Source organism: Paroedura picta, chromosome 18 (assembly GCF_049243985.1).
Source record: "Paroedura picta isolate Pp20150507F chromosome 18, Ppicta_v3.0, whole genome shotgun sequence".
Lineage (NCBI taxonomy): Eukaryota > Metazoa > Chordata > Lepidosauria > Squamata > Gekkonidae > Paroedura > Paroedura picta.
Window position 1 is genome coordinate 9,499,536 of NC_135386.1, and position 21,226 is coordinate 9,520,761.

The window sequence follows — 21,226 nt, forward strand, 5'->3', positions numbered from 1 at the left end:
TGGATGAGGCACAGAAACCTTACTGGAAAGATTCACAAATATAAACCATATCTAACTGCTTCAGCCTCCTTACTGAAGCAAGTACAAAAGCGTAAAGAGTAGTTACAAAAGCAGCACATTGAAAGCCTCTATGGCTATGTTACAAGCAGACTACATGCCCACACCTCAGCAGATGGAGAGCACAGAGAGCCCAACGGAGGATGCTGCTTCTGCAAAAGCATACACTGCTCTGCTCTTTCTGAAGAAAGAGGGAGTGGGCAGGAGCCCAGCGTAAACAAAGTGAATCCCAGCCTATGTGCTTGGGATTTTTTCTTCTGCAACTCCAGAGTGACCATTAGGTGTTGCTAGTGAGCACACAGGTGCAGCTCAGCTGCTTAAACAGCTTAACGACAGCCCTTCAAGGCTGACTTCACCAAATTACTTGCTGGTTGCAATTCCAACAGTGTGCAAATTAGGTTCCTATCAAGAAAATGGCACTGAGATTCCCTTAGTTGTTCCGGTGTTGTTGGAAAATATGGATCACAAGTGGTATCATGTCTTCATGAAAAAGGATCTTGGCTAAACACACTTTTGATTGGTCTCATCCCAATTCTCCTTCAGTGCTCCCACACATGTGGCAGAGGCACCCAGAGCCGCAAAGTGACTTGCAGGCAACTCTTGATGGATGGCAGCTCTCTGGAACTCCCTGACAGTAGATGCCACGAGCTGAGAATGCCTGCTCACAAGCCTTGTGCAAAAACCGACTGTCCTCCGCAGCTGGTGGTGGGAGAATGGTCACAGGTGAGTAGCTTGAAGATAAGAGAGCATCAGAAGGGTACATCCTACATTGCTTTAGGATGCTTTGGGCTAAGATCCTGCGTTGAGCAGGGGGTTGGACTAGATGGCTTGTATGGCCCCTTCCAACTCTATGATTCTATGATTCTATCCTGCGTTGAGCAGGGGGTTGGACTAGATGGCCTGTATGGCCCCTTCCAACTCTATGATTCTATGATTCTATCCTGCGTTGAGCAGGGGGTTGGACTAGATGGCTTGTATGGCCCCTTCCAACTCTATGATTCTATGATTCTATCCTGCGTTGAGCAGGGGGTTGGACTAGATGGCCTGTATGGCCCCTTCCAACTCTATGATTCTATGATTCTATGACTAGATGGCCCGTATGGCCCCTTCCAACTCTATGGTTCTATGATTCTATGACTAGATGGCCCGTATGGCCCCTTCCAACTCTATGGTTCTATGATTCTATATGTCTGTGGCTTGGATCCTGCTAAGGACAAGTTACATGGCTCTTTCAATTTTCCACCTCACCCTTCCCTCAGCATTCCTCTGAGGCTTCCAAAACTGGTAGTTGTGGGACCCTTGATGATTAAAAGCCACCCTGCCTAAGGGCTGGAGTGAGGAAGGAAATTCAGGGATGCCTTTCAGAATTGCTCTCTAACATCACTTTTGCTAGCACGAAATCGGGGCCTGCCTAGTTCCTCTTCCTCACAGCCGTCCGCCACCTACACGCATGGATATTCTGTCCATGGGAGTCCTGCAATCTCTGATGTTTGAGTGGTCTCACATTACTGTTGGTGATTCCCGGCCCGAGAGAGGCACGCCTGGCCTCCAGCAGGGCCAGGGCCTTTTCGGTCCTGGCCCCGACCTGGTGGAATGACCTCGATGAGCTGTGGGCCCTGTGAGAGCATTCCGCATTCCGCAGGGCCTGCAAAACGGAGCTCTTCCACCAGGTCTCCGGTTGAAGCCAGGGCAGTGAGGAAGGTCACTGGAAGATCATGCCCCCCCTCCTCCCGGGGCTGGTGTTAGCACCTGGGCGTTGCCAGCTAGGTCCTCTCTCCTCCCCAATAGTGGGTATCAGTCTTGGGTGCGGGGCTTGTTTTGTTTATCGCCTGTTGCTGTGTATTTTATATTGTATCAGTCGTCCTTTTAATGAGGGTTTTAATGGGATTTTTTATCAGGATCTTGTGACCCGCCACGAGCCATTGTATGGGAGTGCTGGGATATAAATCAAATTGATGATGATGATGATGATGATGATGATGATGATGATGATGATGAGGGAAGGGACCAGGCTGAAAAAAAGCTGTGTTCACGAGTTATGTTTTAACCTTGCTTAACAGGATCCCATTTTGATTGCATGCCTGCCTGCGGGGGGTGTCCTGTGAAAAGGAAGCACCCGCCCACATTTCAATCATAAACCCATTAAAAACTAGGGAAATATCGTGCAGAAAGAGATGATGCAAATCAAGAGCAAACTAAAGCAGCAGCTGACAAAGGAATCAAACCAGTTTCTCGGGGAAACAATTTCTCTGGCTAATAGTCTTGGTAAATAAAGCAGAGTTAACATGGTTCCTGCCAGATTCTCTTACTTCGTGAACTTGTGTAGGGAGAGTATTCCAGAAATGGGGCACCACCACCACCTAGGCAGCCGTGTCTCTGGTCACCAAGAACCACAATTTGGAAAGCTGGAGTACCCAGAGAAAAGGCTGCTGTAGCAGATCATAAATTTGCAGTGCAGGGATGGCCAAGCAGTGGCTCTACAGATGTCCTTGGACTGTGGGGATTGTAGTCCAAGGATATCTGGAGTGCCACCCTGAATTCTGGTGGGTTCCAGAGTGTTAGGGGGAGAACATGGAAGACAGGACACTAACCTTGCTTTGACTGGGAGTCTTCAAGCAAAGGTTGGATACACACGTTTCTTGGATGCTTTAGGATGCTTTGGGCTGATCCTGGGTTGAGCAGGGGGTTGGACTAGATGGCCTCTATGGCCCCTTCCAACTCTATGATTCTATGATTCTATGACTAGATGGCCTGCCTGGCCCCTTCCAACTCTATGATTCTATGATTCTATGATTCTATGACTGCATCCTTTCCCTCCCCAGTGCTCGGTCAGCTGTGGCATCGGAAGCCAGAGAAGGAAAGCCACCTGCCAAAAGCTCACTGCTAAAGGGCATCATCTTGCATTAAATGGATCGGCGTGTGGTGGTCTCCCAGCGTCCCCGCTTGTAAGGCCTTGCCACATGAACCCTTGTGACAGTAAGTGATGTTTCCCAAGCTCTGCTGAAACAGCAGGGCTTGGTTATTTGATGGATGGATGGATGGATGGATGGATGGATGGATGGATGGATGGATGGATGGATGGATGGATGGATGGATGGATGGATGGATGGATGGATGGGTGGATGGATGGATGGATGGATGGATGCAGTAGAGCAGGGGTGCCCCAGTTGTGGCTGTCCAGATGTCCATGGACTACTGGCAGGGGCTCGTGGTATTTGTGGTCCATGGACATCTGGAGAACTGCAGTTTGGCCACCCCTGCACTAAAGAGTTAAAAATTCTCTACTGGAGAGCTCTCTGCGAATTTTTGTGGTGCATATTCGCCAAATGTTTGGTGGGTGCATGAATATTCGAGGGGCGCCTGATTTTCAGCATCACTTTGAAAGCCAGAGATGTTGCAAGGTTTGATAGTATCTTAACATCAAATGCACAGTGTTCAAAACACATTGATGGATGAATTGAACTGGAGTTCGGTCATTTGTCATATTAACCCTGTTCATGCAGCCAGGGAAATCTCCAAGTTCACAGGCACACCCTGTGCAATATCTTTATTGGCATTCTAAAAATAAAATTGGATAGTAAATAATAAATGCTAGTCGTTGCCAAATACCACATATAAACAAGTACCGGCGTATAAGATGATTGGGCGTATAAGACGACCCCCCAACATTTCCACTCAAAATACAGTACTATGGGCCACTATGGGCAGCTATGTCTATCCCAACTGAAGTGCACCCGGCGTATAAGACGACCCCCCCCCCCCACTTCGAGGCATGTTTTTCAGGGGGGGAAAGTAGTCTTATACGCCAGCAAATACTGTATATACAAAACAAAACTTAAGAAATTCCTCCGATTAAGGTTTATAAGACATGAGTGATGTATCATTAAGGTCTCAGTCCATGTATCTGAATTGTTCTATGGCAGGGGTAGTCAAACTATGGCCCTCTAGATGTCCACGGACTACAATTCCCAGGAGCCCCTACCAGCAAATGCTGGCAGGGGCTCCTGGGAATTGTAGTCCATGGACATCTGGAGGGCCGCAGTTTGACTACCCCTGTTCTATGGTAAACAGCGCCTAAACATTGAGCAACATGCTCTGTTATTTCGGTTATCTTATGGACTAATAAATACTGTGCCACATTTACAGATGGATCCTTTGGGGCTTGCAAATTGAGCCCAATTAGGTGTGACCACTCTTTGAAGAATATGTGCATGTGTAATTGTTTCTGGTTCACCAAGATGGCAGATGGCACATGTCCTTTGTTCCTGGGGTATGTCCTGAACACAGGACTCCAAGTGAGGCCGAACCAGAGCAGAGTAAAGCGGTACCATCACCTCCCATGATCTGGACACGATACTCCATTTGATACAGCCCAAAATCCCATTTGCCTTTTTAGCCACTGAGTCACACTGCTGACACATGTTCAATGTATGGTCTACTAAGACTCCTAGATCCTTTTCACACATGCTACTGCCAAGACAAGTCTCCCCCATCTTATATTGGTGTATTTGGTTTTTCCTACCCAAATGCAGAAATTTACATTTGTCCCTATTGAACTTCATTTTATTCCGTTTAGCCCACTTCTCGAATCATCCTGTATTCTGTTGCTGTCTTCAGTTGTGCTTGCTCCCCCTCCCAGATAGTATAAAACAAAATAAATACATAAGTAGCAGACTAGCAGCATTAAGCAATATCAGCCCCCAGATATTCGCTCCCCAGAAATCTCCAGATTAGGCATCACAACAAGACGGCATTGTGTAGATGTTGACCAACGTGCGCACACACCAGCATGGCGTCGGGGCAGCAGACGCAAGAGGGAAATGCACATGAATAGACGGAATTCAGATGGGATATGCTCCACTTCTGGAATTAATTGCAGGCAAATCTCCTGGTTAAACCGGAATTAAGCACGAGCCAGCGGCAGAGTTCAGCTAAATTTCAGTACAGTCGAGCAATGAAACGGGAGACATCGGCACATCCCACTGTTGACTGTTTATTATTCTGAAAGCGATCCGGCCCCGTGTGCGCAAGAGAGAGATTTTTCTCCACTCCCCCCTTCTTTCTCTCTTTCTGAACCCGCGGCTCCTTGTGGCCAGAAGCCTCGAAATGAGCGTCTCCAGTACGATTATGAGGCTGTTTTGAAAGTGCCTTCCAGGATGGGAAGGGCATATATGTAAAATAATAACCAATTAGGCCTCTGACTGGTCTTTTGTGCACATGGATTCTGGCCGCAGTCCTGGCTGTGTTCCCTCGCTCGGCGGGGTCCTGCCGAGGTGGGTGGGGCCCTGCCAGCACAAACAGAGGCACATAATGTCCCCTTGCACGCTCTGCATGCGAGCGCCACTTCTCCTTCTTGACCCATGTGGTGCTCTGGCTTTCCAGGACTCCAGGGGGCTTTAATAGTAATAACAGTGGATCCCACCGGGCAAAGCCGGGGTCCTAAAAAGCTGCTTTGTTGGGATTTTTTTAATTCCCCTCCCCTCGCCCGCCAAACAGAAGTAGCCTGTGCTGTATCAAAGCCTCCACGGTTTCGAATCAGCTTCCGCTGCCAAAGTGGGCCAAAAAAGCGACATACGATGCGGAAATCTTGAATGGAAGGTGGTGGCCAGTCCGTGATCGGTTCCGCTTGACAAAATGGCGGCTTTGGTGGGAGGAGTCTGTGGCACTGTGCCCCACTGAGGTCCTCCCCCTGTCCAAACCCCGTCTGCCTTTGCTTCCAAGGCAAATCTCAGGAATCTCCAGGATTTTCTCAACCTGGAGTTGGCTACCCTTGCAGACTTACTGCTTTCCCCTAACCTGTGTCCTCAATTAGCTGTGCTTCTTTGCATTTCATTCATTCATTCCTCCGCTAAAACCGTGTTAATGGTACAAGTCATAATACACTGGGCTGCCCTGATTGTGTGCAGAATTCCTGATTCCATTCTGCCCGAAATAGCAAAGAGTTCGTGCCACATAGATTTTCTGGGGCCAGTGCAAACGATTCCACATTTGCAGTTGCGATGACAGCTCCACAGAAATTGTGGCCGTAGGGAAGGAGAGCCAGTTTGGTGTAGTGGATAGGAGTGCGGACTTCTAATCTGGCATGCTGGGTTCGATTCTGCGCTCCCACCACATGCAACCAGCTGGGTGACCTTGGGCTCGCCACGGCACTGATAAAACTGTTCTGACCGAGCAGGAATATCAGGGCTCTCTCAGCCTCACCCACCCCACAGGGTGTCGGTTGTGGGGAGAGGAATGGGAAGGTGACTGTAAGCCGCTTTGAGCCTCCTTCGGGTAGGGAAAAACGGCATATAAGAACCAACTCTTCTTCTCTTCTTCTTCTTTTCTTGAAGGCCTGGGACATCCTGGCATTTTGTGGTTGGTGGTGCCTCCTGAGGCGGTTGTATCCACCCCCTTGGGTCAGAATTCCAGGGATGCCCACATGCTCAAAAAGATTGTCAACCCATAGTTTAAGGCACCCAAAGAATCAATTTAGGAAAACTTTATCCCTTATATAAGTCACACCCTGCATTCCCATTATACCAGACTTTCTCAGCCAGGGTTTTGTGAAACCCTGGGGCATCTTGATGGTCCTGGATGGGTTTCCCAAATGGCTGAGAGCTAATTAATCTTTGATATATTTTTAAAAATGTCCAATTTAATGGGTGATATGACCATATATGGTCACGTCAACCCTCCCCCCTCCCAAAATGGCCAATTAAAAACCTGGAGAAGGTAGGAAGGGGAGGGGCCCCAGTAGGCCGTGTCCACAGCGATGCTTCCCAACCATATTCTGCGCAATCATGCCTTTTGTGGGGTTTCTCAAAGCCTAAAGAATATTTCAGGGGTTTCTGAAAGGTAGAAGTTAAGAAAGGCTGCATTATACTAAGGGCCAGAAAGGTGGGATATAAATTTTGTCAGTGAATGACAAATAATATAGCTCTACTCAGGGAATTCCATGCCTGAGATGCAATAGAAAGCAGTAAATGTCATCTTTAGTGATAAATAAGTACTTTTGAAATCAGGAAGAAGAAGAAGAAGAAGCAGAGTTGGTTCTTATATGCCGCTTTTCCCTACCCAAAGGAGGCTCAAAGCGGCTTACAATCACCTTCCCTTTCCTCTCCCCACAACAGACACCCTGTGAGGGAGGTGGGGCTGAGAGAGCCCTGATATCACTGCCCGGTCAGAACAATTTTATCAATGCCGTGGCGAGCCCAAGGTTACCCAGCTTGCTCAGACTTGCTCAGTTGAGTTGTTAGTATTCCAAGGCTTGCCATGTTCAATCCGTAGACCATTACTATGAAACACTTCCATTCAAATGTTGATTCCGTCAGTGAAATGGAAATCTGAACAGCTTAGAATGACCAAATGTTGTTGTTGTTGTTTTTCTTTTTTGCCACTTCAGGGACGAGTCAAGAAATCAACCCCCAACTTTTTGGGAAATACGCTTTGCGTGGGCCGCAAATCCTCAGCATCCACAGAGTCTACATACAGACCAGGCAAGAGAAACGCATTAACTTCACAATCGGGAGCCGAGCTTACCTGCTTCCGAAAACATCTGTTGTCATCAAGTGCCCGGTCCGTAGGTTCCAGAAGACCCTTATCCAGTGGGAGAAGGATGGGCAGTCCCTTCAAATCTCTAAGCGGCTTGGCGTTACCAAGTCAGGCTCTCTAAAGATACACAGCCTCGAAGCCTTGGATATTGGCGTTTACAAATGCATCGCAGGCTCAGCACAAGATACATTTGTTCTCAAGCTGATTGGCACAGACAACAAGCTAATAGAACCTCCCTCCTTCAGAAAGCACTTGGGTGAGACCAGTGGCACAGAACACAACGAGGCCAATGGCTTTGGAGCAAAGTGGCATAAAATGAGCCAGATGTGGCAGCTCTGGAACAAGAAGAGTGAGCAGTATCTAGGTGACGGGCAGGTGAATGACCAACCTTTCCTGCAGCACCTTGAAACTCAGACGAGAAATTCCCCAGAAGGATTTGGGTCTCGTGAATTCAAGAACAAGCGCCTGGAGGCCGTGTTGCTCCCCAGGGCTTACAGCATGGACACCGTCCATTTCGAGGAGCTGATCAAGAATTTGAGCCACCTGGTTGAGGCTGGAGAAGTCAACGATGACTTGGCTTCACAGCTGGTTTATCAGCTGGTCGCTGAGTTAGCCAAGCCACCGCAGTCTGCTCCTGATAGATTGAAGGAGCCACAAGATGAGAAGTTACCCTTGAAGAAACTTGCCAAATCTTCACACTTGCCTGATAATCTCAGCACCAAACCCCAAGACCTTGTGGTGAGAAGCCAAAAGCCCCCAGTAATTGTAAGGCAGAAAGGGGCACCATTGGTTTATTCAAACAAAACAGTAACAGTGAACATGGGGAGGACAGTTTTCTTGACAAGGGACACCAGTGTAATAAATCTGATTTGCAAAACTGAAGGGGGTAGTGAGCCTCATTATAACTGGACAAAAGATGGAATGGAGTTGAAGTCCTCTGAGAAGTAAGTAAAATCTCTACATGCTTCTGTATTTCTCTGACCTAGAATCATAGAATCATAGAGTTGGAAGGGGCCATACTGGCCATCAAGTACAACCCCCTGCTCAACGCAGGATCAGCCCTAAGCATCTACACCGTGTCACTGCCAGATTTTGATGGTAAAAACGTATTTTTCAAGTCCCATAAACACAAACAATTGTTTATCCCTTGATAGGAGCACAAGTATTTTTATCCCAGGTCTCAAGATATTTTAAGCCCAAAATCTGCACCCTTTTCAGACCTAAAATCCCTTGAAACCCCGTCAGAAACCCAGGGGTCCATTTTTAACTGTTATCTTTTTATTTATTTATTATTAAATTTATATACCCCTTTCAGGATTTCCAACTAGGGGCAGTTCACAACCATATACCTGTTACACTTGAAACCAGTTAAACAGGTAAAAATCCATCATCTCCTCGGCTACGGGTCTTGGTTTCTACCTCCCCGTCTACCCCCACCCCTGCCACCAATTCTTGTTAAGACATACATCTTAAGTATTAAGTGTCACAATCAGGCTTTATCTACAAGGTGTCCTCCTTGTGTTGGAGGTATGTGAATTTAACATGTAATACGAATGGATTTGATAATTGGGATTGGTAGAGCTAAGACAAGAGTCCCCAACATGCTGCTCATAAAATGTCGTAGTGAAGTAGGTGGGGCCAGGTTGGGTGTTTCCCCAATAGAAACCCTATAGAAACTTCATTAGCCACTGGAGATCCAATTGGTTGGGCAGAATAAGTTAACATTGTTTTAGGGGCAGCTGCCACTGCAATATTGGTTGTATTCTTTCTCACTCCTCTTTTCCAGTATATTTTTAAAATCTCCCTTCCCCCTACATGTGGCTCTTCTTTGTGTGTGTAGTTCTGCCTCCTACAGTGGCCCTTTTGAGCTTGGCTACACTCCCTGTAGCTGTAGCCATTTTGTGATTGCGCACATCACCCTGTGTCAGAATCCCAAAGGCCCTCATGGATACGAAAAGGTTTGAGACCCCTGAGCTCCACAGAATCTTCCTGGTCTATATTAAGACAGAAAAGAGACCTGGGGAAAAAAAGAAAATATACCAAAAGGAAGGCTGCCAGTCACCCTGCACTTGGGTGGCATTATTGAGGTTCCTAGATGGAAAGATCTTTTTTGCCATATTTTTCGAGCTGGCAGGGCTGGGCAGTGATTTTTCTCATGCAATCCTATCTGTTCTTAAACATTCTGCAGAATAATTTTGGCAGCCAGTGACAGGATCCGAATTTTGAATCCCACCAAAAAGGAAATGGGTGTGTATCGTTGCATGGTGGGAAATGACTTCGGTTCCGACGTAGAAATGTCAACATTGTTACACGCAGGTAAGATCTGATACTCCAGTTTTGCCGTTTAGCTTTATGACTTCCATTTCAATATTGACATATTTTAATCTAATTTTCCAACCTGTATAGAAACTTACCTGCATATATAACTACCGCAGAACAAAGATAAGAAAAATGTAACACATTGAACAATAAGTAAAGGTAAAGGTATCCCCTGTGTAAGCACTGGGTCATGTCTGACCCTTGGGGTGACGCCCTCCAGCGTTTTCATGGAAGACTCAATATGGGCTGGTTTGCCAGTGCCTTCCCCAGTCATTACCGTTTACCCCCCAGCAAGCTGGGTACTCATTTTACCGACCTCGGAAGGATGGAAGGCTGAGTCGACCCTGAGCCGGCTGCTGGGATCAAACTCCCAACCTCATGGGCAGACAGCTTCAGACAGCATGTTGCTGCCTTACCACTCTGCGCCACAAGAGGCTCATTGAACAATAAGTACTGAGTGTTAATTATATTCGGAATCTCCCCTTTACTCTAAAGAGTTCAGGAAATCATTTGAGTTTCTTATAAGCCGATGTGTTAGGCTAGCCTGTTGGATGCAAGAAGAACAAAATTTGGAAACTCGTTGCATGACTTGCCTAGTTGTACAGGTCCCCTATGCCAACAGATCAGGTGCCCTACATTGTGTCCCTCTAAAATTCTCAGTCCTAGAGGAGATCAGCCCTGACTGAAAGCCAGATCCTGAAGATGAAACTTCATCCGGCCCTCTCAATTCCTGGCAAATAGATGGGGAAGAAATGGAGATAGTGACAGATTTTATTTTCCTGGGCTCCAAGATCACTGCAGATGGGGACTGCAGCAAAGAAATTAAAAGACGCTTGCTCCTGGGGAGGAAAGCTAGGGCAAATCTAGACAGCATCCTAAAAAGCAGAGACATCACCCTGCCAACAAAAGTGCGTTTAGTCAAGGCTATGGTCTTCCCAGTTGCAATGTATGGCTGCGAAAGTTGGACCATAAGGAAGGCCGAGCGTCACAGAATTGAGGCTTTTGAACTCTGGTGCTGGAGAAGACTCTTGCGAGTCCCTTGGACTGCAAGGCGAACAAACCGGTCAGTCCTAGAGGAGATCAGCCCTGACTGCTCCCTAGAAGGCCAGATCCTGAAGATGAAAGTCAAATACTTTGTCCACCTCATGAGAAGGAAGGACTCCCTGGAGAAGAGCCTAATGCTGGGAGCGATCGAGGGCAAAAGAAGAAGGGGACGACAGAGAATGAGGTGGCTGGATGGAGACACTGAAGCAGTCGGTGCAAACTTAAATGGACTCCGGGGAATGGTAGAGGACAGGAAGGCCTGGAGGATCATTGTCCATGGGGTTGCGATGGGTCGGACACGACTTCACACCTAACAACAACAAAAACAACAAAATTCTGTTGGGTAGACCTGCATTTTCACAGCTGACTGGAACATTACCGCTTATTAATACAGTCAACGACGAGCAGAAAATATACAATTGATCCCCAAGTAAAAAGCAAACTTGGACGATGACATAAATTAGTTCAGCAAACGGGTAAAATGAGCTAATTTGTTTAGGTAGAACTTTCCTTTTCCTGGAGACTTAAAAGCAATATTTTGTAACATTGGAACCGAGACAGACCCGCGACGGAGTCCCCCTTGAGTGTGATGGAGAGTCAGAGCACCCTTGCCTGGCGGGCGGATTCAGTGATTTTTCCCGTTTCCTTTTCTGCAGAGGCTCCCGCAATATTGTCTTCTACACGGAACGTCACTCATTTGGAGCGTTCAAGCTTCTCGGTGCCCGTTGGGGGTGCGATCCTGGCAAGAGCAGGGGCCAACATGCTGCTGGAATGTCCAGTGAAAGGTAAGCCAAAAAAAGGGAGGGGACTCTTTAACTCCATGCAATTGGGATGAAAAGTTCCTCTCAAGGCCTGGACAGCATTGAAAAAGATCTTGCCCAGCGAAAGCGACAGAACATTAATCGCAGAGCATATGCTTTAGGATGCTGGAGGCTGATCCTGCATTGAGCAGGGGGTTGGACTAGATGGCCTGTATGGCCCCTTCCAACTCTATGATTCTATGATCCTATGACTAGATGGCCTGTTTGGCCCCTTCCAACTCTATGATTCTATGATTCTATGATTCTGTGATTCTATGATTCTGTGATTCTGTGATTCTATGATTCTATGATTCTATGATTCTATGATTCTATGAGCAGGGGGTTGGACTAGATGGCCTGTGTGGCCCCTTCCAACTCTATGATTCTATGATTCTATGATTCTGTGATTCTATGATTCTGTGATTCTGTGATTCTGTGATTCTATGATTCTATGATTCTATGAGCAGGGGGTTGGACTAGATGGCCTGAGTGGCCCCTTCCAACTCTATGATTCTATGATTCTATGATTCTGTGATTCTGTGATTCTGTGATTCTGTGATTCTGTGATTCTGTGATTCTGTGATTCTATGATTCTATGATTCTATGATTCTATGAGCAGGGGGTTGGACTAGATGGCCTGTATGGCCCCTTCCAACTCTATGATTCTATGATTCTATGAGCAGGGGGTTGGACTAGATGGCCTGTGTGGCCCCCTTCCAACTCTATGGTTCTATGATTCTATGATTCTATATGTTTATTAGGCAAATCGACCTCCTGCACCCTGTCCCGTTCCCCGTGTTCCCCTTGTATCCACTGCTCACAGAGGCTCCGCTTCCAAGAAGTTCTTCCAGAAGACCGTCTGTGGCCAACCACAGTACTTAACAGCCCTGAGAGAGCGACAGAAGATCTTAAATTGCTGGCTTCACACCCAGCTGCTTTGCCTCTGCCTTTCCTTTCCTTACCCCTCCTCCAATTTCCCTAGGAACCCCCCTTTGATAAGCCTCCCCTGTCCGTGGATCTCAGAGACCTGCCCACGGTGTTCTCACACCCACCTCCTCCTCAGATCTTTCTCCCCAGCGACAGGATACGCCTTCCTGTTGGCAGCCAGCAAGCTGTGGCTTTCGTTAGGAGACAAAGAGGATTAAGCACCTCCACTGCCAAGCCACAGAAGTCTGCTGAGCTCGCTTTACGCACAGGCTGCCCTGAAGGTTTCGTACCAATTAGCAGAATGCTTGCCGTGGCCACGGTTGGGGCGTACGTGGTGAGACGGCTGGCAGTTTGTTAAGATTCCCCGGGGATTGTAGTGTATACCCCAGCCTTTCTCAGCCTTTTTTACCTTTGAGAAACCCCTGAAACATTCTCCAGGATTCGAGAAACCCCAGAAGGGGCGTGATTGTGCAGAAAATTATTGGGAGGCATAGCTGTGGACACGCCCACCCAGGGCCCCTCCCCTTTCCCTTCCCGTCCAGGCCCTTCATTGGCCATTTAAGGAAGGGGGCGGGGCAACATAACCATATATGGTCATATCACCCGATAAATGTTTAACACATTTTTAAAACAGATTGAAAATTAACTCCCACCCATTCGGGAAAACCCTTCCAGAACAGTCAAGGAACCCCAGGGCTTCACGAAAAACTGGTTGAGAAAGCCTGGTGTACACACTATGCACACAGGGACGCATAGCATGCTAGGGATGCCTGCTAAATTTTTAAGCCATTTAAAACTGACTTCAGACAGGTATTAAGTGATAGGGTGTGTGCATGAATATATATGCGCATGTGCCCTATGCCCTGCTTTGATGTCATGTCTCCCTTTGGCCAAGTGGCGTTTGAAATAAAATGTGCCAGGTGGCGTTTGACAGCACATGAGCCATAAAAACAGCACATGAGCCATAAAAACAGGCGAAACAATGGCCGATAACACCAGTGTATGAAAAACTAAAGTGCCCATCACACTACGCACAGACCTGTAAACGTTCATGCCCCTGGTTAAAGGTAAAGGTAAAGGTATCCCCTGTGCAAGCACCGAGTCATGTCTGACCCTTGGGGTGACGCCCTCTAGCGTTTTCATGGCAGACTCAATATGGGGTGGTTTGCCAGTGCCTTCCCCAGTCATTAACGTTTACCCCCCAGCAAGCTGGGTACTCATTTTACCGACCTCAGAAGGATGGAAGGCTGAGTCAACCTTGAGCCGGCTGCTGGGATTGAACTCTCAACCTCATGGGCAGACAGCTTCAGACAGCATATCGCTGCCTTACCACTCTGCGCCACAAGAGGCTCATATGCCCCTGGTTACCACAGGTGTATATGATGTTCGGTATGGAAGGCAGGTTGTACAACCCTGGGTGTGCCATTCTCCCTTTTCTGACACAAGTGACAGGTAATGATGGGGGGGGGGGGGGGACAGGGGACACATTGAGTGTGTGCTGGGGGCAGGGTTCTATACCCAAATGGGTAGAGATAACAAGTGGATTATTTTGGCTTACGTGCCTTAGAAGCAACCAAGGACTAAAGAGAAAGTGTAATATTATCAGATGTCGACCCCTATATTTCATATAGGGTGGCATTTTCCGCTCTGGCTGCCAGGAAAATCAGAGCCAAATCATTTTTACAGGAGCCTCCACCTTGATACACCATTTTATCCCTCTTACTGTAACTCAGGAGCCCATGTTTACAATTTTATGTACACAATATTGGAGAGATATTGTTTTATTCGTATTTGCACCATATCGTTTTAATTGTGTTTTGGAATGGCCTTTGGCGATATACAATAAATGTTATCGTATCGTAGAAAGGCGACCAGTGTTTCTGCAAAATTTCTGCAAAATCTGAGGCAACCAGTGTTTCTGCGAAATCTGGCCAGCCATTGCGGCCCGGTAGGAGTTAACCCTCGAAAGCTTTGGAGGGAGAAATTGAGCTCTCTGCCCTCACCTCTGCGTCTCCCACGGGCCAGAAACGCGTCTCCTTGCCAGTTACTGGCCCAGGCTGAGGCGGAGTGCCACGCTTAATCAAAATCAGCCCGTGTGTACAAACTCCCACTTCTTACTCATACTTGGAACGACAAGCGACCGAAAACAAATTGTTAAAAGGAGCCGGCTGGGCCGTTTCCACTTTTATGACTTTGGTGAGGGAGAGGCGCGTTTTTTCCTTCTGCTGCTACCATGAAAAAGAAAAAAGAAAAAAGAGAAAGCGAGAGAGAGAGGGAAGGAGAGAGAAAGAGAGAGAGAGAGAGAGAGAGAGAGAGAGACTACCTCTAGACGCCCAAAAATAAAGCTAGAAATAGATGAATGTTCCGCAAATAGCTTTCTAAAATAGCGGCGCCAGACCGACAGATATTGGGACATGAGGTTCGGTTGTTCTCTGCTCGCGCCGAGGGCATTGCTGCGGTGATGTCATGGTTTCCAGCCCCGCTTTGGCAACTGTGTACGGAACAACAACTTGCGTCTCACATTTGGAGGAGTTAGTCACACTGCTGGTGCTAAACGCAATCCCAAAGCCGTTTTGCCCGTGACACGAGGGACGCTTTGCTTCAGAGTGCTTTATTGGCTGGATCTGCTTTTGGGGGTGTCGGTTGTATGCCCACTGACTGGCAGGGGCTCATGGGAATTGTCGTCCATGGACCAACTGGAGAGCCACAGTGTGGCCACCCCTTATTGGAACCAGAGAAGCCAAGACCGAATTAGAGCGCTAAGAAAGAAGCAACAGTCTTCATCGAAATATTAACAGTTCCTAGCATCTCGTGGATGACCTAAGTAGATTGCTGCATTGTGAGTCTTTGGGGCTTTGGGTCAGCCCTTCCCTTCCGAGACACGGATCCCGCTACTATTGTGCGGCTGAGTGGTCAGTCACACAAAGGACTTCAAGGCCACCTTGTTTTCAGCCACAAACTTCTTCATGCCGACAAGATCGATGATATCAGAATCATAGAGCTGGAAGGGACCTCCAGGGTCATCTAGACCAACCCCCTGCACAGTGCAGGAACTCACAACTACCTGCCCACCCACGGTGACCCCGATTTCATGCCGAAGTGATCCCTCCACCAAAAATCTCCAGAATTCAGCCTGGCCTGGAGGGAATTCACCTACCATCCCACAGTTGCCATCAGCAATTCCCTGGGCCATGCAAGGAAGGGCCACAAGAGACAAACCCTGACACGTCCCTTCCTGCCCACCCACTCACATTCTGCCTAAGTTCATAAGTTTGTTTCCTTCAGATGACTCTCTAGCCTCTGCTTAGAAACTTCCAAAGAAGGAGAATCCACCACCTCCTGAGGAAGCCTGTTCCACTGAGGAACCGCTCTAAATGTCAGGAACTTCTTCCGGATGTTCGGCAGAAAATTCTTTTGAATTAATTTCAGCCAACTGGTTCTGGTCCGACCCTCAGTCTGGGGCAACGGGAAACCACTCTGCTCCATCTTCTCTAGGACAGCCCCTCAAGTCCTTGACGACGGCTATCATATCACCTCTTCATGGTCTTCTCTCCAGACTAAACAGACCAAGCTCCCTCAACCTTTCCTCATACGACTTGGTCTCACACGGTACCCTTCTCAAGCAAACAGTACACTGTGTAGAATGATTTTGCAGTTGCCAGGAGGTTGGTAGGACAGAGCGACAGAGGCAGCCACACCATCCAAGGAGATAGAATCATAGAACCATAGAGTTGGAAGGGGCCACACAGGCCATCTAGTCCAACCCTCTGCTCATAGAATCATAGAATCATAGTTGGAAGGGGCCACACAGGCCATCTAGTCCAACCCACTGCTCATAGAATCACAGAATCATAGAGTTGGAAGGGGCCACACAGGCCATCTAGTCCAACCCCTCTGCTCAACACAGGATCAGCCCAAAGCATCCTAAAGATCTGTTTGTCTCGTCCCTCCTGCCCATCCGCTTAAGGAGAATTTCTCCACGCGCCGGAGGCAGCAGAACCAAGGTAGAAGCGTGCTTTCTATTCAAAGGCAGAACTGAATTTGGTGTCTTCCAGGATTGCTGTCTACAGGTTTCAGTTTACGTTTTCACAAGATGCTGTGATTTTCAAAGCGTGAGGCTCTGTTTAACTCTGCGCCCTTGAAAAACCTCAAGTTGCTTCTACCCATGCTGGAGTGTGGGGAATACGAGTCACTCTAAATCTTCCTCACCAGGACGGAAGTAGCGGTGGGTGGCGGTTTTTTTGCTGGAGAACTGCAAGAGACAAGAGGGATAAGAAAATCCTTCTCCATACGCACACACCCTTCGCTGCAGCTCCCAAAGCTGAAGTCTGTTTTATGAAAACCATCAGGAAAAATAATCATGGGCAGCGTGTAGCTCTGCAGCCAGATTTCCACAACTGACCATCTTGCGGAATGGTGGATTTCTATAACAGCTTTCTCTACTGGTTATTTAAGAAGCAAGCTATACCCTTGATTCTGCTGAATACTTCACGACAAACGTGACATCCAAATACTTTCCCTAAAGGCATGAGCTTGAACACTTAGATTTCATGCTAATATATCAAGGTGGGGTTCTTGTGGGTCCTTTTTCTATCATGCAATGGAACACTGTCCTAGATTACAAAAGATGTATTCCGGTGGGTTGGTCTGAAGTAGCAGAACAAAATTTGAGTCCAGTGGCACCTTCAAGACCCACAAAGTTTTATTCAAGGTGTGCTTGCGCGTGAAATACCTTGAATAAAACTTTTTATACCCTGCTTTTACCACCTGAAGGAGTCTCAAAGTGGCTTAGAGTCGCCTTCCCTTTCCTCTCCCCACAACAGACACCCTGTGAGGTACTTAGGGCTGAGAGAGCTTCTGACAGGACTGCTCTGTGAGAACAGAACTATCAGGACTGTGACGATCCCACGGAGCCTGCATATGAAGGAGTGGGGAAATCAAACCCAGCTCTCCAGATTAAAATCCACGGCTCTTAACAACTATACCAAGATGGTTCCTATTAAGGTTCAAAGCAAGAGGGATAAATTCTTTTCTTTCTGTTGCACTAAACACACTTCAAAAACACCCGGAGTTTGGTACTGATCAACACCTTTTTACAAGTAGCTGACAATGTCTATAAATTTACTTAATCGGTTGTCCATATTTTCACAGTGAGATGCAAGGCAGGTGAAATAAACCTGTGTAATATAATAACAATAACAATAACAACAATAATAATAATAACAACAACAACAACAGTTGTTGCTGTTATTGTTGTTATTGTTGTTATTGTTGTTGTTATTTAGATTTGTTTCTTGTCACTTTTGGGCATGCTGCCTTTTGGCAGATTACAGCATAAAACCCCACATCAATAAAACCCCATTAACAACTCCATTTGAAAACGTTAAATAATCCAGAGTGGCAGAAAAAAACAGTCCCTCCCCTTAACGGTACGCCTTCCGTCAGGGCAGCTGAGGGCTATTTTTTTACAGATTATTTCTTTTCGGTTTCATTTAACGCTCCAGTCTCAATTTTTCAAGAACTTTAAGGGTTTTTTTAACTATTTTTTATTTTATTTATCTTTACATGTCATTCGGCCATAGCCCAAGATGCATACAAGCAAACAAACCTGTCTTACAAACTTATAAAGCAAAGCAATGCAAGACATTCAGAAACAAGCCCTAGATTACAAAATTAGAAAGAAATTCAATACAAACAAGTTAGCGCGTCCATAAATATTAAGAGTTTTCATAAAATTAAGGAACTGTTTGTGATTTCTTCCTCATCGGTTTTCCCCTGTCCTCCTTTTCAGTCACTATGTTATAAAGACTTTAAAAGTAGTGTGTTGTTAAAATTGCTGATGGATACAATTAAATTTTTAAAAAGAAAAACCCTTAAAGTTCTTGAAAAATTGAGACTGGAGCGTTAAATGAAACCGAAAATAAATGATCTGAAAAAATGTATTCTAATATGCATGGTTCGCCACCTACTGGTTGAACAAAGGAGAATGGTGTTAATATAACAAATTTCAAGTGACCATTGTGAAACTGGTGGGAGTTATTATACATTGACTCTTAATTATGCTTCTCTATTTGTGGTGGAGTATTCTGCAGATATCTTGAGTAGCAATAAAGGTTCGATGTTCCCTGGTTCTTCAGGATTTTTTCATGCACAAATTCTGTTTTCAATTGGAAGCTGGTTCATTGTTATTTTTCTTTAAGCTGGCAGCTATACACCTGGTCCGGTCATATTTTATTTCATATTTACAAACTGTTTGCTTCTGTCATACAGATTCTGAAAAAAAATAAAGATCATAAATTATAGGGACCTCCTGGATCATCTAGTCCAACCCCCTGCACTATGCAGGACACTCACAACCCTATCGCTCATCCACTGTCACCTGCCACCCCCTTGAACCTCCACAGAATCAGCCTCTCCATCAGATGGCTCTCCAGCCTCTGTTTAAAATCTCCAAAGATGGAGAACCCACCACCTCCCGAGGAAGCCTGTTCCACTGAGAAACCGCTCTAACGGTCAGGAACTTCTTCCGGGTGTTTAGATAGAATTTCTTTTTAATTAATTTCAACCCATAGGTTCTGGTCTGTCCCTCTGGGGCAAGAGAGTACAATTCTTCTCCATCCTCTACATGGCAGCCTTTTAAATACTTGAAGATGGCTATCAGATCCCCTCTCAGTCGTCTCCACTCCAGGATAAACAGACCAAGCTCCCCCAACCTTTCTTCATACATCTTGGTCTCCAAATCCCTCACTTTCTTTGTTGCCCTCCTCTGGACACACTCCAGATGATATAAGATCACAACATTTCTAAATTAGATAGGCTTTTACAAAAGACTCTTCTCAGCAAAATTCTTCTAGCTGCGTTTGAAATTGCTCCTGGATGGAAAATATAAAATACTTCAAGAAATGCTACAGACTTGCAGGAAATTTTGCTGAAGGAGAAAAAGGCTCTCTACTTTAAGAGTAACTGGTTATTAAGCCAAGATTTTTTTATAGCATGTAATATTTTATTGAGCTTTTAAGGTTGGAGGAAATTTGTTTTTAAACACTGTTCATTTACAGGCATCCTGTGGTGCAAGGTTTTAGAGGAAATAGATGCATGATTTTTCTATGCACTCACAGTCTGCACATTTTTTTACTGGCCCTGAGACTCTTAAGGTAGAAAATAGCTTCTTCATACAACACAGAACTGAATCCTGCTCAAACTGGGGAAATTAATTTTGGATTTATACCCACACTTCCCCAGGTTAAAATGTTAAAGAATGGGCTGCAAGAAATAGCGGACATGAATTACCAGCAGCCGCCAGTTGATGAAGCAGGTGGGGGGCCATGGAAAGGACACGGCTGGCGTCACCCTGCTCGCCCCAGAAGGCTCTGGGGTGCGTCAGGGACTCACGGTGCAGGGGTGGGGCCAGGCGCCTTATAAGGTGCCTCGTGTCCAGGGTCCCGCCTTTCTGCCGCGAACGCCACCCGGAACAGCTTCCCACCCTCCCTCCGTTTTTGATGTTCACGGTTGTTGTTACATTGTTCTTTTCATCACAGCTGTGGGAAAGGGCACGAGAGAGCTTTTTGCGGGTCTGTTTCAGGAGTGTGGCAGAAGCGCTTTTCGTGGGTCTGTTTCAGGAGTGTGGCAGATTGTGTGCGATGTCGTGCATAACTGCAAATTAGTAGCGTTTGCAATTTGCCACACTCCTGCTACATTTAGCTTGTGCGGAATGGGCCAGACTATTGGTTTAGGGCCCCAGGTGGGGCCAAGAGAGCTCTGGAAGGACTGCTGTGTGAGAACAGCATATCAGGACTGTGACTGGCCCAGGATCACCCAGCTGGCCGCATGCAGAGGAGCGGGGAACCATTGCTCTCTGGACTTCAGAGATCAGTTTCCCCGGAAGAAAGTGCAGAGGGTGGGCTCTGCCTTTACATCCCCCTGAGCTGCCTCCCAGGAGGGATTTCTCCAGCCAGAGTTAGCAACATTTTCCATTCCGTTGGCGAAGCACACTGAAGCCGGTCTCAGTCAGTTGGGCCCGGTGATTCTCCTCTCTGCAGACCCCTTTGGCTTTACTGCAAACCAGTTGCACGGATTTGCATCTTCTCTCTGAATCATAACTTGAACACGGCCTCCTCCAGCCTCTGAAAAATCAAAACTTGGCAACCCTCCCTAGATATGATGAGAGACAGAAGAGTCATGCTCAGGAGAGCTGTGGGAAAGGTTAAAAGCAACAACAACAAGAAAGCCCTTCTGGCTTTCCCCCATCCTTGGAAGCTGCAAAGATGAATACGGTTAGCAAAGACCGTTGGGGCAGCATTCTGTTGGTCCAGGGGTCCATTGGGCTGGAGCAAGCCCTTCTGTCTTCTGCAGGCCTCGTGCAGAACCATTCAAAGCCACACCTTGAGAAGTGGCAAGGGTGGGCAGTGCCTATGGGGAGGGGTTGTGGCTCCATGGAAGAGCCTCTGTGTTGCAGGCAGGTCCCCGGTTCAATCCCTGGCATCTCCAGTTAAAAGGGCTGGGCAGTAGGAGGTGTGAAAGATCTTAGCCTGAGACCCTGGAGAGCG

At 46.9% G+C, this 21,226-nt stretch overlaps 1 protein-coding gene across 3 annotated transcripts in view; it reads left to right on the forward strand.

Moving 5' to 3' along the window:
- The window catches only part of ADAMTSL3 (ADAMTS like 3), a 231,641-nt gene that overhangs the window by 190,131 nt on the left and 20,284 nt on the right, over positions 1-21,226 (forward strand). For all 3 annotated transcript variants that reach the window (XM_077317250.1, XM_077317249.1, XM_077317251.1), the window contains exons 19-23: positions 601-780; positions 2,880-3,033; positions 7,442-8,534; positions 9,779-9,906; positions 11,610-11,738. In XM_077317250.1, the coding sequence (XP_077173365.1) occupies positions 601-780; positions 2,880-3,033; positions 7,442-8,534; positions 9,779-9,906; positions 11,610-11,738 (1,684 nt within the window). The remainder of the gene's footprint in view (positions 1-600; positions 781-2,879; positions 3,034-7,441; positions 8,535-9,778; positions 9,907-11,609; positions 11,739-21,226) is intronic.